General features: G+C 44.5%; 1 protein-coding gene across 1 annotated transcript in view; it reads left to right on the forward strand.

The window, feature by feature from the left end:
- Positions 1-14,125, forward strand: part of TSHR (thyroid stimulating hormone receptor) — a 229,987-nt gene that overhangs the window by 146,594 nt on the left and 69,268 nt on the right. Inside the window, exons 5-7 of the mRNA XM_074957133.1 lie at positions 12-86; positions 4,306-4,380; positions 7,089-7,166. Coding sequence (XP_074813234.1) covers positions 12-86; positions 4,306-4,380; positions 7,089-7,166 — 228 coding nt within the window. The remainder of the gene's footprint in view (positions 1-11; positions 87-4,305; positions 4,381-7,088; positions 7,167-14,125) is intronic.

The following is a 14,125-nucleotide window of genomic DNA, read 5'->3' on the forward strand; positions in this document are numbered from 1 at the left end:
ATTTTTAACAGAGAAATTCGCAATGCTAGAAATCTACATTACATAGATCCAGATGCCTTTAAGAACCTCCCACTGTTAAAATACCTGTAAGTACTGGGCACTTAATCTTCAGAGATTATTCTCAGTGTAGATGTTGCCCTACTACAGTGTAACAATTTCTTTTTCCCTTCAGAGCTGGATGGAAAATTTATTCTCTGTTTTCTTTTACTGTAAGCATTCAACTAAACTAAGGCCAGTTATAGGCTCTGCAAGCAAGAAAAGAGCTGCAAGCTGTTTTATAAGGGAGTCCCAGGAATGCCTATGCCCTTTTGGTCTTGTTTCTGGAGTAGGAGGTTGGGTTAGGCTAGAATTAGGCCAAGACTCTGGCTCTCTTTAGCCTCAAAAGCCCAGCCCTCATCCCAGAACCTGGATAGCTAATTCTTTGTTACATTATTCATTACAATAAATGTATTCATTTTCCATATTTACTTTTTTCATTACAGTAATTACACCAGAATAAACTTGGACTGCTCTTGCTGAAAGGGGTAGATACCCACACTTAATCAGGACCTCTATTTGACATCTCATCCAGAAAACTGATGGGGGTGTGGGAGGGAGAGGGAGGGTATTTGCAAAAGTGTTTTAAAGGTGCCATGAAGGAGGGGTAGGGAATTTAGTTTGAGCTTTTTATTCCTTTTATTTGCTGCTTGTTCTATACTTTCAGTAATATCAATGAAATCAAATATTGCACCACAAATTATTGGATATGAATTACTGAGTGAAATTTTGTGGGCTGTGTTATGTAGATTATTAGAATGGTCCCTTCTAGGAATTGTGACAGAATGGTAAAGGCTCTTTTCCTCCCATGAGCTGAAAAGGGGTTACCTCCGGTCAACTAAGGACATGTACACAGACACCGACTTTCCAAAGTGCAGGGGGGTGCTCGACCACCGGCTCTTCCCCAGGCCCTGCCCCCACTCCACCCCTTCCTCCAAGGCCCCACCTCTTCCCGCCCCTACTCAACTTGTGCCCCGCCTGTTCCACTACCAGAGAGGGAAATGCTGAACACAATCTATAGGAAAGATTGAGAAGAGGGATACTGTAAAAAAGACCGCTTGCTTACTGAGCACCCAGTGCTGGCCAGGGGTACCTCTTTAAGTTCTTCACCTCTGGTTTTTACTTTCTTCAGGGCCATTTAAGAACTCACAGAGGCTTTCTTTTGTTAACACTACCCTCTTGGCACCACTTTAATACCAGCACCAGTTTACAAGAACCCAGAGGTCCAAACGGAAGTCCAACACCACAAAGAATGTCCAAACTTAGCTCTGGCATTCTCTTTCACCCCCAGGGCTCTTCTTCCATCCCAGTCTGATCTCCCAGTTCTCCCTCACTGAGGCACTGATATCCAGTCCCAAACACAGTCATGTACTCCCTAGGGGCTTCCTGCTTACTGGGCTTTATCCTCCAAACTCCCTGGTGTAATGATCCTACAGGAGCCCTGTTCTTTTCTCCCTCTAGAGTCCATTAGCATGACTTGGGATTCCCCTTTACTGCAGCCACCTTCCATTTTTCATAGGGAATTTCCTGATTCCCCTCAGATCTCATTCTGTAATCAAGGTTGGCTTGGCCCTCGTCTCTCCAGCCCACTGTTACAGATACAACAGAAATATGTAGTTTTTACTTTAATTATATATATATGTTTACATATAACAATACACATTAGCTACAGCTGACAAGTTCATCATTAGGCCCCAATTTGCTATAAGTTCTATGACAGAAATGGGTCTGGAGGCGTTCTCCTCCATTTGTCCCTAGAGTCTTCAAAAACAAACAAACAAAAACAAAACAAAAAAACCCAACCAGGTAGATGAGACCCAAAATTACAATGAAAAAATATCAACAAAAAATCTTTGTGATTTTGAGCAGGAGATTGGGGGCGTAGGAAGGCAGGGACCATGAATTTCCAGTCTTTGTTTATATACCATAAAGCTTTAAAAATAGGCACAAACACAATTTTGTCTCCATTGCAGGTCACCTTTAAGCTCAGAGTAGTGTTTTCTTGTACTTACTTTCACTCTCAAAGGGATCAATGCTAACGGAAAATAACTGCATACCTGTAAAGTTGAGGCAGACCTGGAAAACTAGATCTTTTTCCTTCAAAGCAGAACTTGAACAACAAATCTTAGCCGCAAGGAATGGCAGAGTTCTTAGTGTCACCAGCTTATTATGTGGAGCCCAGTTTACGTAATTCAGACAAAGAAAACATGGAGGACATATTTTTCCTTCCATAGACTGGGGAAGGGGAGAGTGTGTAGTTTAAAGATCACACAGTTTGTGTAATTCAAAGATTCTTTCCTAGGGCCTCCTTGGATAATGAAAGGCTGCCTTGTTGTTTCATTCTTTGTTTTACAGTAGTGCCTACAATGGGTTAGGTGCTCTTCAAACACAGTGAGCCCTGCAGAGCTCTCACTCACAGAAGACAAATGACAAATGACAATAGGAAGGAGAAGGAAAAAACACATGCAAAAATAAATATTAACTACTTATTAAGGATGTTACCTGGGTCCTGGGGACACCAAGTGTCATCAACTAAAGGCATGGGGAAGCTTTGAAACAAAGCATTTTGATGGGGAATGAATATGAACCTCCGTTGCTTGCTCTCCCCCACCTTCACTCACTTTCACCAGGCTGGGCAGGGGGTTGGAGAGTGGGAGGGGGTGCAGGTTCCGGGCTGGGGGGTGGAGCTGAGGGATTTGGAGTGTGGGAGGGGGCTTTGGGCAGTGGCAGGGGGTTGGTGTGCAGGAGTGGCTGTGGGGTTCAGGCTCTGGGAGGGAGTTTGGGTGCGGGAGGGGGCTCAGGGTTGGGGGAGGGGGTTGGGGTACAGGACGGGTTGCGGGTTCTGGGAGGGAGTTTGGATTCAGGAGAGGGCTCAAGGCTGGGGCAGGGGGTTGGGCTGTGGGAGGGGGTGAGGGGTGTGGACTCCGGCTGGGCGGCACTTATCTTGGGCAGCTCCCGGAAGCAGCTGGCATGTCCGGCTTCTAGGCTCAGGGACTGTCAGGGTGCTCTGTGCACTGCCCCTGCCTGAAGGCACCACCCTTGCAGCTCCCATTGGCCACAGTTCCCAGCCAATGGGAGCTGTGGAGTCAGGACTAGGGGCAGGGTGCAGGGGCAGCATGCAAAAACTCCCTGGCCGCCTCTGCACCTAGGAACCAGATGTGCTGGCTGCTTCTAGGAGCCATGAAGAGCCAGTGCAGGAAGGGAGCCTGCCTTAGCCCTGCTGACTGGACTTTGCCCTATTAAAATCTCCCAGATTGCCTTTAATAGTCACCAGGAGATTGAGGCCGATTCCGGAAGACTCCCAGCCAATCCAGGAGGGTTGTCAACCCTAGTTCTGAGACTTCTCTAATTTATTCTGGGGACTGGTCCTGGCCCCCAGCAAGGCCCAAAATATCAGGAGGTACAAATGTGGCCAACAGCCACATTTATTCTTCCTTCCCTTACCTGCCATTTCCTTGCACTGACTACATCAGCTGGAACAGAGATTTGGGCCCTCTGTTCTCCATCTCCAAGAGCCCTATCTCTCTTCATCTCTTTCTGAATGTTGACCCATCTTTTTGCTTTCAGAACACACACTCACTTTCTCTCCCTTCTGTGTGTCTGTACCCCATACTGTCCCAAAAGCATGAATGTCCTACTCTCTGATCCTTTTCTCTACTCCTTTTTTCTTTCTACCCTCACAAGCTTGCTCCCTCTGTTTGCTCCAAGTCTCCACCTTGCCTTTCCTCTTAAAGACTTTCTGACTTTCTCAACATCTTCCTGACATTGACGGTCTTACTGCTGTATTAGAGCTTAATCATGCATCCATTGGAGTCAATGGCAACACTCCTATTGATTTCAGTGGGAGTAGGTTTGTGCCCTTAGCACCTCAACTCTACCCAGTTGCTAAAAGTGCTTCTTGACACTCCTGTGGAGAATTGGAAGGAGATGGCATGGAACATTTTAATGCTGATGCTGCTAAATAAAGGAAGGGAGCTACATAATAAGTGGCTTAGTTCAAACCCGTGTAATCACAGAGTCTTGGTCGTTAGAGGTGGAAAAGTCTTTACAGAATATCTCTCTGAAACCCCACACTGATTTATGATGTGTTGTTCATAGCCCTACATTTTGGTACAAATAGTTCATAGGTGAGTTGACAGTCAGTGGAGAGTATAAAATAAACATATTCCATCCAGCTCTGTGTAATGGTCTGAACCTTTAGCGTCTTTTTTGTGTAGTGATTAATTAAATTTAATTCTTTCTCTTTTTCTATTTTGTCCTCTGTTTTAGTGGAATTTTCAATACTGGAATTACGATATTTCCTGACCTCACCAAAATCTATTCAGCTGATGTGAACTTTTTACTGTAAGTGTCTGCGCTGCAGATCTGGTTAGAACAGTGCTACAGTCAGGTCCCAAACAATTCCGCAGTGGAGGCTCCCATTTTAGAGAGAGGTGCCAAATAATTACCAGAAAGAAGTATCCTAGCAATCCAGCAAAACCAGTCTCCCTCCATTGTTATCTCTGTGCTTCTGGTCCAGAGCCCACAAAATGCAAGAGCTGGAAAACACAAAGGGAAAACATTAACTGAACACCTGCAAACCACTAAATAAATAAATGAAAATATCAGCCTGGCCTCAGTTCACATTCTGAGTGAAGTTTTTAGTGCAAGGAGTTTATTTTATGCAGACTGGTTGCTCCACATTCACATTCTAATTTAGAAAAAGTACAAGATGTTTTTAAAAAGCAAACAAAACAAAGCTAGGAAGGAGGGTAATGGAACTTACAAGTTCCTTGTTCTGAAGCAGTTTGGTTTCATGTCTTCTAATGGCAGCAGTCTTTAACTCAGGTTTTTCTGGCGGCACGTGTCCTAAACCAAGGTCTGCTGTCTTTTCTGGAATGATTCCTCTTGCTAAGCTAAGGTGCTGTTGGTTGTAGACATCATTCTGGGATGCCTTATTTGAAAGTACAGGTCCACTTTGAAAAGTGACTTTTAAAAGTGATGCCATGGATCTCATGTTTATAATTCTCAGAGACTTTCGATAAAATGTGCTCAGGTTAGAAGTAAAAAGATGTTTTTTCCATCTGATGGCCCTGCATATTCAACTGGGGATATTCTTTCTGGTTCATGCATCACTACCAACAAGAAAAATTCTGCACTTGGAACTTAATAAACAATTTTATAAATGATGAACCAGGTGGAATTGAATCCAGCTCACTCTTCTGTACCTATGTTGGTTCTGAAGGTCTAGCAGGAATTTATTAAAATAAATGTGTAATGTTTTTTAAAGTAGGCAGATTCAGCAAGAATATACAGGGTTCATCTTCTCTAGAGAGTTGCATCAATTTTACCATAACTCAACATTAGTCTAAATGAAACAATTGATGTTAAATATAATTTATTCTCTGTGAAGAGAAGACAATGAGCATATTTGCTGAGTAAAAGATATCACTTTTACTTAGTCAGTTTTCTGATTCTAATAGCACTTAATTGACACTATGTAAAGAACAGAAACATTTTACCCCATGTGTTCCTGATTCCCAATTTTAAAGATTCATAACTGTAAAAGGACTGAAAGTCTTTTCTTCAAACTTGGCTTGAACCTTAGATTTTGGAAAGGTATAAAATTGAGCTAAGTTTGCAGTTTTTACTGTTACCATTTTTGAGTCGCAGATTTTCTGATTGAGACCTCTCTGTGGGTAAAACATATTTTAGATCCATGCTGGAATAACTCAAAACCAGCTGAACCAATCTTAAACAAATTTTATAATGAGAAAGAGGGGGAATCACTTTGGGGGCTGAGATCAGGCATGGAAAATTTCAGCCCCAAAATATTGTGTGAGAAAATGGAAAAAGTTTGGAGTGAAGGTGGTAGTGATAAAAGTTGAATTTTAGCATCTTGTATCATGTATTTATACCTCAAGGGGTAATGAAACAACTCCTGCCATATACAGTGGAATGGACTATACCAGGGTTTCTCAGCCTATGGGGAATGACTCTCAAGTGGGCCATGAGGATGTGTCCATTGGAGCACACCATCCACCAGCTGAAGAAAATCAAAACTTGCAGAATCTTGCGTTAGCTAGAACCCAGTGGGAGCTATGGAAGAGTAGGGAAGGAGCAATTAGCTCCCTTACTCCTCCCCATCATATCACCACCCTGCTCGCTCCTGCCTTCAAACCCAATCATGGTGAAACTATACCCTTTCCCTCATCCTTCCTCCCCTCCCTGCCCCAATAGCACTTAGCTCTGAGACAGGAGAGCTGTGGAGATGGTAGCTGCAAAGGATTTGTGGATGTGGTGGACTGTGGGACAATTATTGGGCCATTAAGTTGAGATGTGCCATTGGGCTAGATGACCCACTAGAGGTCCTTTCCAGCTGCTAGGATTCTGTGCAATTCAGGGTTAACTGTTCATCCTTTCCTTTGTACTAGGTGTAGTTCAGACACATAGGAAGACAGTTTTTATCTTGAACAGCTTAGTCTATTTGTGATCTTTTCTTTCATGGTATTCTTCACAAAAACTAGAATCTTATCTTTAACTTTACTTGGGATAAATTAGTTAACATTGTGGTGATTGTTGTTATTTACTTATCTGCTAATTCCCTAACTTGTGAAAGGAGCAACCTGGCTGTGCTATTATTCAAAAGAACCACACAGGCTGGGCACACATTAGCCATCCGCCGAAGTGGGTATTCACCCACGAAAGCTTATGCTCCAATACGTCTGTTAGTCTATAAGGTGCCACAGGCCTCTTTGCCGCTTTTACAGATCCAGACTAACATGGCTACCCCTCTGATACTATTAGCCAATAATGTAAACCCCATCTATTTTATACAAGCAATTAATGGTACTGGTATTCTGGATACCTACACTTTTTAGGTGGCTGAAGCATTTTAGTCTTCCAGCACATTTGGAACATATAACTTGTTGAACTATACCCTTTATTATGTAGGTTTTGCATTTTATTGTGCTCTAGATCAGAGAATCATTAACAATGGAAGATTCAAACTAGATCTGTTCTGTTATGCAGATGTTTTATTGCAATGTGAAGCCTTTTGTCTCCTTTTGCAGTGAAATTGCAGATAATCCTTACATGACTTCGGTGCCTGCAAATGCGTTCCATGGGCTGTGTAATGAATCCCTTACACTGTAAGTCCTACCAGTTTAATTCACATGACTGTTATATTCCCTGTGTCTCTGAAGCAAATGACTGTGACTTGTGAAATAACAATTCAGCCCTAATCTATAGTGGTTTGTAAAAGAAAAACACCAGAGACAAATGTTATTCATAGTCTCATTTACATAGTTTTCTTCTTTGCCACAGTGACTTGGATTGTGTCAATTTTTAAATTGACACTGCCAAAGTATTTTAATAGCAGAAATAACAAGAAGAAAGTGATTAAACAGACAGTGGGCAATAGGCAATTATGCAAGGTCTGAGCTGTAGAAAGGAGCACAGAGGGAAAGGGTTTGCAGTACTACTTCGGTAAAGCTGCAACACAGGTATAGTCAAGGGTATGTAACACACTTGAAGCTAGGGGTATGATTCCCAGCTAGTGCACACATATTTGCGTTAGCTGTCATTGAGCTAGCATGCTAAAAACAGTGTAGCAGGGGGTAGCACAGGCAGCTGCAAGCAGTGGCACTAGCTAGATATGCCAAGTACAAACCTGCCTAAACCCCTGGGGTATGTACTCAGCAAGGCTAGCCCATCCACTGCTTGCTGCTGTCCATGCTAGCCTGGCTACACTACTATTTTTAGTGTGCTAGCTCGATGAGAGCCAATGCAAGTACAGTAACTCCTCACTTAATGTTTAGTTATGTTCCTGAAAAATGCAACTTTAAGCGAAACGATGTTAAGCGAATCCAATTTCCCCATAAGAATTAATGTAAATAGGGGGGGTTAGGTTCCAGGGAAATTTTTTTCACCAGACAAAAAACTATATATATATATATTTATACATACACACAGAATATAAGTTTTAAACAAGTAATTTAATACTGTACACAGCAATGATGATTGTGAAGCTTGGTTGAGGTGATGAAGTTAGAGGGTGGAAGAGGGTGGGATATTTCCCAGGGAATGCCTTACTGCTAAATGTTGAACTAGCATTCGGCTGAGCCCTCAAGGGTTAACGCATTGTTGTTAAAGTAGCCTCACACTCTACAAGGCAGCACGAATGGAGGAAGGGGAGACAGCATGGCAGACAGAGACAGAGACACACACCCTGTGTGTGGGAGAGAGAGAGAGGGAGAGAGATGTGCATTGCCCCTTTAAGTATGCTGACCCGACTCTAAGTACATTGCCTTTAAAAAGATCAGGAAGTTGAGACAGCAGCTGCGGTCTCTCCTGTCTTTCTGTCCTTAGCCCTGTCATGTCTCCACCCTGCTCTATATGGAGAAGGGGTAAGCGGGTGCAGGAGTAGGGGGGAGGACATGAAACAATGGGTGTTACCATACAGACTGTAACAAGAGTGATCAGGAAAGGTGAGCTATTACCAGCAGGAGGGTGGGTGGGTGGGTGGAGGGGAACCTTTTGTAGTGATAATCAAGATTGGCCATTTCCAGCATTTGACAAGAACGTGTGAGGAACAGTAGGGGGGGAAATGAACAAGGAAGTTTTTTTGTTGAAGAATTGCCAGTTTTAGGTCTGTAATCGAGTGATAGACTCCAACGAGAGACTGCTGAATTGGAATTAATTTGCAAACTGGATACAGTTAACTTAGGCTTGAATAAAGACTGGGAGTGGATGTGTCATTACACAAAGTAAAACTATTTCCCCTTGTTCATTCCTCCCCCCTCTCCCCGCCACTATTCCTCACACGTTCTTGTCAACTGCTGGAAATAGCCCACCTTGATTATCACTACTAAAGGTTCCCTCCCACCCCCCGACCCCCACTCTCCTGCTGGTAATAGCTTACCTTTCCTGATCACTCTTGTTACAGTCTGTGTGGTAACACCCATTGTTTCATGTTCTCTGTGTATATAAAATCTCCCCACTGTATTTTCCACTGTATGCATCCGATGAAGTGAGCTGTAGCTCACAAAAGTTTATGCTCAAATAAATTTGTTAGTCTCTAAGGTGCCACCAGTACTCCTTTTCTTTTTGCGGATACAGACTAACACGGCTGCTACTCTGAAACCTAGTACACTTTGCTATAACATAGGTTGAACTCAACTGTCCCTGTCACACACCATGAGTACAATTAGTTTGAAAACTGGTTGATAGGAGTCCTGGACAGGAGTCTGGAATGAGTCATATTTGGGTGTCAAATATGGTTCATTGTTGTAGTACAGATGCAGTCTGAGCCACAGAGAAGAGCACAGGGTGTTCTTCTTCAAGTAGTTGAAGCTGTGTATTCTACTTAGGTGTGTGCATATCCAGCCCATCAGAGCCAGAGAATTTGCCTAGCAGTACCCATGGGGGGTGAGGGGTGCTCATGCCTCATGGCCATAGCCCTTCCCCTGGCTATATGAGGCAGCAACTTCCCATCATGCCTCAGTTCCTTCTTACCACCCTTGGCTGGAGTTGGAGCTCTATGTAGTTTTCAACCTCACAATCATCTATTCAGCTACTTTTTTTCAAGGTGTATATAGTTCATTGGTTCACAAAATGGACTCAAGTGATGAGGGCTCTTTGTCTGAAGCAGCATCTACTTGAACAGGCCATGCAGCCTACTCAGGCACCGAGGCCCTCGTCAGATCAGAGGTCACCCTTGGGTTCAGAGAGTGCTGCCACTTCGCGTTTTGGAGCTAGCGCCTTTCTAAAGAGATGAAGGAGTCGTTGAGGAAAAGGTCCCATAAGACCAACCAAGGCCACTCCAGGTCCTGTGAGGATTTGTCTTCCTCCTCCAGAAGGAGAGTGCATCGGCCCAGGATGAATGCCAGTATGCAGGACGGAGCAGGGCCTGTCATATGCTCCCCAGCACCGCACAGGGAGATCAGAGATCCTGTGCTGTTGACCCCTGTTCCAGCCCTAGGGCATCCATTGTGCCCAGTACTGACAAGAGCGATGCTACCTCCTCTGCCTTTCTGTCCCAACCTCTTCCTTGGTCCAGGACTTTGCTGTGGCTTTGTTCTTTATAGCCCTGTTGGCTGGAAGAGCCACTGAACCTATGGGTCTGTCAGTGCTGCACCCCAATGTTTCCTTTCCAGACTCAGTAGAAATGGGGCTGGTACTGGACTTGGCACAAGGTACCTCCTTGGCAGCAGGAACTTCTTTGATGCCCCCCACAGCTGACACCACTCTCTGCTTCAGCACCATAGGATCATCTGTAGCTCATGTTTGGGCAGCCTTTTCTTTCCCCAAGACAGCGGGACTACCCCAGAAAGGGGCATAGATCCCATAGGAGGAAGTAGTTGGGTTCAAGTTTTGGACAGTCCACACACCCTTCCCTGGTATCCCCCAAGCACCCATTTTGACTCCTTGGTCCAGAGCAGTGTTCTAGTCATCACTCCCCACTCCTCACCCCAGCCCCTCCGTTTGGGGATAGGCTGGCTCACTTTCACAGTTTTGGGGCTCGATTACCACCACCAGCTGGGTCCTAAGCACTGGCAGACTGGGCTATGCCATCCAGTTCTTCTCCATACCTACTTCCAGCCTCCCCTCAGAGTTCCTCTTTGGGGATCCCTCTCCCAGTATACTGCTCCTTGAGCAGGTTCGCTCTCTGCTCACATTGAGAGCAGTGGAGGAGGTTCCACCAGATCACTGGCATCAGGGTTTCTATTCCATGGACCTCTTGGTGGCAGTGCTACTCATGCTCCCATTCTGCCCAGACTTGATCTCACAAGATCTCACATGGTCTGTTATTTCTCCCAAACCTTGCCTTCATGAATCTGACTGTATGGATGCTGTGTGGCTGAACCCCAAAGAACAGGCCTGCTTGGATCAGATTCAACAAGTCTTGCTGAGTAGTAGAAAGCCCTCCACTAGGACTATCTACGTGGCCAAGTGGAAATATTTCACTTGTTGGGCCTCCGAACGGAATCTCTCTCCATTCCAATCTTCTCTGTAGTCTATCTTGGATTACCTACTCTACTTAAAGCAGCAAGGTCTGGCTCTCTCTTCTGTTAAGGTTCATTTGGCATCCATCTCAGTCTTCCACCCTCCAGTGAATGGCAGATTGGTGTTCTCTCATGAAATGACGGTCTGGAAAGGGGCTGCAAAGACTTTATCCTCTGGTTGGTGAGCTGCCTCCCCTCCCCCATGGGACTTAAACCTGGTCCTGTCAAAGCTCATGGGGCTCCCCTTCAAGTCGTTAGCATCGTGCTCCCTACTGCTTCGCACCTGGAAGGTCGCTTTCCTGGTGGCTATCACCTCAGCCTGATGGGTCTCTGAGATCAAAGCCCTTATGTTGGAACCTCCTTACACAAAGTTCTTCAAGGACAGGGTTCAACTGCACCCCCATCCAGCCTTTCTACCAAAGGTGGTGTCACAATTCCGTACCAACCATTTTTCCATTCCACAATTCCATACCAACTAGGTCATTTTTTTACCTGTCTTCTTCCCAAAACCTCACAAGTCTGCTGTGGAACGTCAGCTTCATACATTGGACCTTAAGCGTGCTCTGACCTGTTATATTAAAAGGGCTAAGCCCTTCCACAAATCCATGCAACTCTTTGTAGCAATAGTGGAAAGGATGAGAGGGTACCTGTGTCATCCCAAAGAATCTTACCCTGGATAACGACCTGCATTCGGGCTTACTACAAGCAGGTAAATGTCCTGCCTCTGGCCATTGTGACCGCTCATTCCACAAGAGCCCAGGCTTCATCAGCAGTGTTCCTCGCACAGGTACCAATCCAGGACATCTGCAGAGGCGCAACCTGGTTATTGGTTCATACCTTCGGACCCCACTATGTCATCACCCAACAGGCCAAAGACAATGTCATTTTCGGGAGAGCAGTGTTACAGTCAGCACATTCATGAACTCTGAGCCCACCTCCTTGGGGTACTGCTTATGGGTCATCTAGGAAGGAATGGACATGAGCAAGCACTTGAAGAAGAAATAATGGTTATTAATCTTTTGTAACCGTTGTTCTTCGAGATGTGTTGCTCATGTCCATTCTATGACCCACCCTCCCACCCCTCTGTCGGAGCTACCGACAAGAAGGAACTGAGAGGGTGCAGGGCGGACCACGGCCCTTATACTGGTGCATGTGTGTACGACTCCAGAAGGTGCTAGAGCCAGCCCTATGGATACCACTAAAGTAAAAACATCCGGCAACAGTGCACGCAGCACACACACACACCTAACATGGTACGGATATGAGCAACACATCTTGAAGGACAACAGTTATGAAAGGTTAGCAACCTTTTTTTCTCAACTTTTGCAGCCTCAACAAATATGTCAGGTACATGAGGTTCTAAACGGTCTCTCTGTTGACTATTTCCCCCACATTTTTTTCTCTGAATGGCTGGTTTACTGCCTTGGACATTCAGGACACCTACTTTCATGCAGCAATTTTGCCGAACCCCTAAAAATTCTTTTGATTCAACATATCAGAGCACCATTTCCAGTGTGGGGTGCTTCCCTTTGGCCTCTCTTCTACCTTTTGGGTTTTTACCAAATGCATGGCTGTCATCATGGCATATCTCAGAAAGAAAGGGATCCACATCTTCCTGTATCTGGATGACTGGTTACTGAGGGGCACATCCAGGGATGAAGTCCTTTCTCATGTCAACACCACACTGCTCTTGCTCATTATCTGGGTGTCATCCTAAACACATGGAAGTCAACTTTGGTTCCCACTCAGAAAATATAGTTAATTGGGGCCCTAATAGATTCTGTGAGTTTGAGAGCATTTCTGCCAACTGACTGTTTTCAGGCAACTCACCACCTCTGTCTCAGTCTGCAATCTCAGCCTTCTGTGATGTCCATGAAGCTCTTGGTCACGTGTCTGCTTGCATGCAGGTGATCCAGTTCAAAAAGGCTGCATCTTCGCCCCTCCAAATGTGGCTCAGGGCAGTTTACCATCCAACTCTTCACTCCTTGGTCGCATTGGTCCATCTTCCTCCACTGGTCCTGGACTTCTTACAGTGGTGGATGCATCTTGAGAATGTTTGTCAGGGCATTCCTTTCGTCAGGCCCTTCCTAAGCAGGACTTTTGTCACCGACACCTCCCTATTGGGATTGGGAGGACCTTTGGGGTTGCTGAAAGTCCAAAGTCTGAGGTCGGAGCTGGAGTTCTCTCTGCATATCAACATGTTGGAGCTACAGACCCTTTACAATGTATGTCACACCTTTTGGATCCATGTCAGGGACTCAGTGGTTCACAGATTTACTGACAATACCACTGTGATGTATTATGTGAACAAGCAAGGAGGAGCACACTCATAGGCACTGACTTTTGTTTTTGCCAGTGGGTGCTTTTGAAGAGGTGTGTGTGTTTGGGGGCTGGGAGCAGGATGGGGCGCTCTGCCAGTTTTGGAGGGAGGCTATTTTCAGCATATTTATATACTTCTTTCATATTCTAGTTATTGAATGTGTCTAGCATTGGTATCTTTACTATGTTAATGATTAAACTGTTATGAACTACATAATTACATTATCATGAATTAAAGTATGTTAAAATCATTGCAATCAGTTACAAGCTGTCTTCCCTAATGTCCTAATTTAAAGACATTATGTCTTACTGTAGCTTTCTGGATGAAACTGTCAGCAATCTTATCTACATCTAGTTCCCTAGTATTGTCTTGATGCATGTTAAGAACAGCTACATTATACAGTTGTGTGTTCCATTGATGACAGGAGATAATTTTTAAGTCTTCTGAAGCTGGAGAATGAGTTCAGGATGATATAGGCACAGTGGGAAGGATTCTTATAAATTTGCAGTACTCTGGAAACATAGTGCTTCCGGAGTACTGCAAATGACTCTGAGATCTCTTTCTTGATGGGTAACAGCTAATTTGGACCCTATCATTTTGTGTGGCTAATTATATTTTGCCATGTGCATTACTTTGCATTTAACATTGAATTTCATCTGACATTTTGTTACCAAGTCTCGCCCAGTTTTGTGAGATCCCTTTGTAACTCTTTGCAATCTGCTTTGGATTTAACTATTTTGAGTAATTTTGTATCATCTGCAAATTTTGCCACCTCACTGTTTAT

The sequence above is a fragment of the Natator depressus genome, chromosome 6 (genome assembly GCF_965152275.1).
Source record: "Natator depressus isolate rNatDep1 chromosome 6, rNatDep2.hap1, whole genome shotgun sequence".
NCBI classification, from domain to species: domain Eukaryota; kingdom Metazoa; phylum Chordata; order Testudines; family Cheloniidae; genus Natator; species Natator depressus.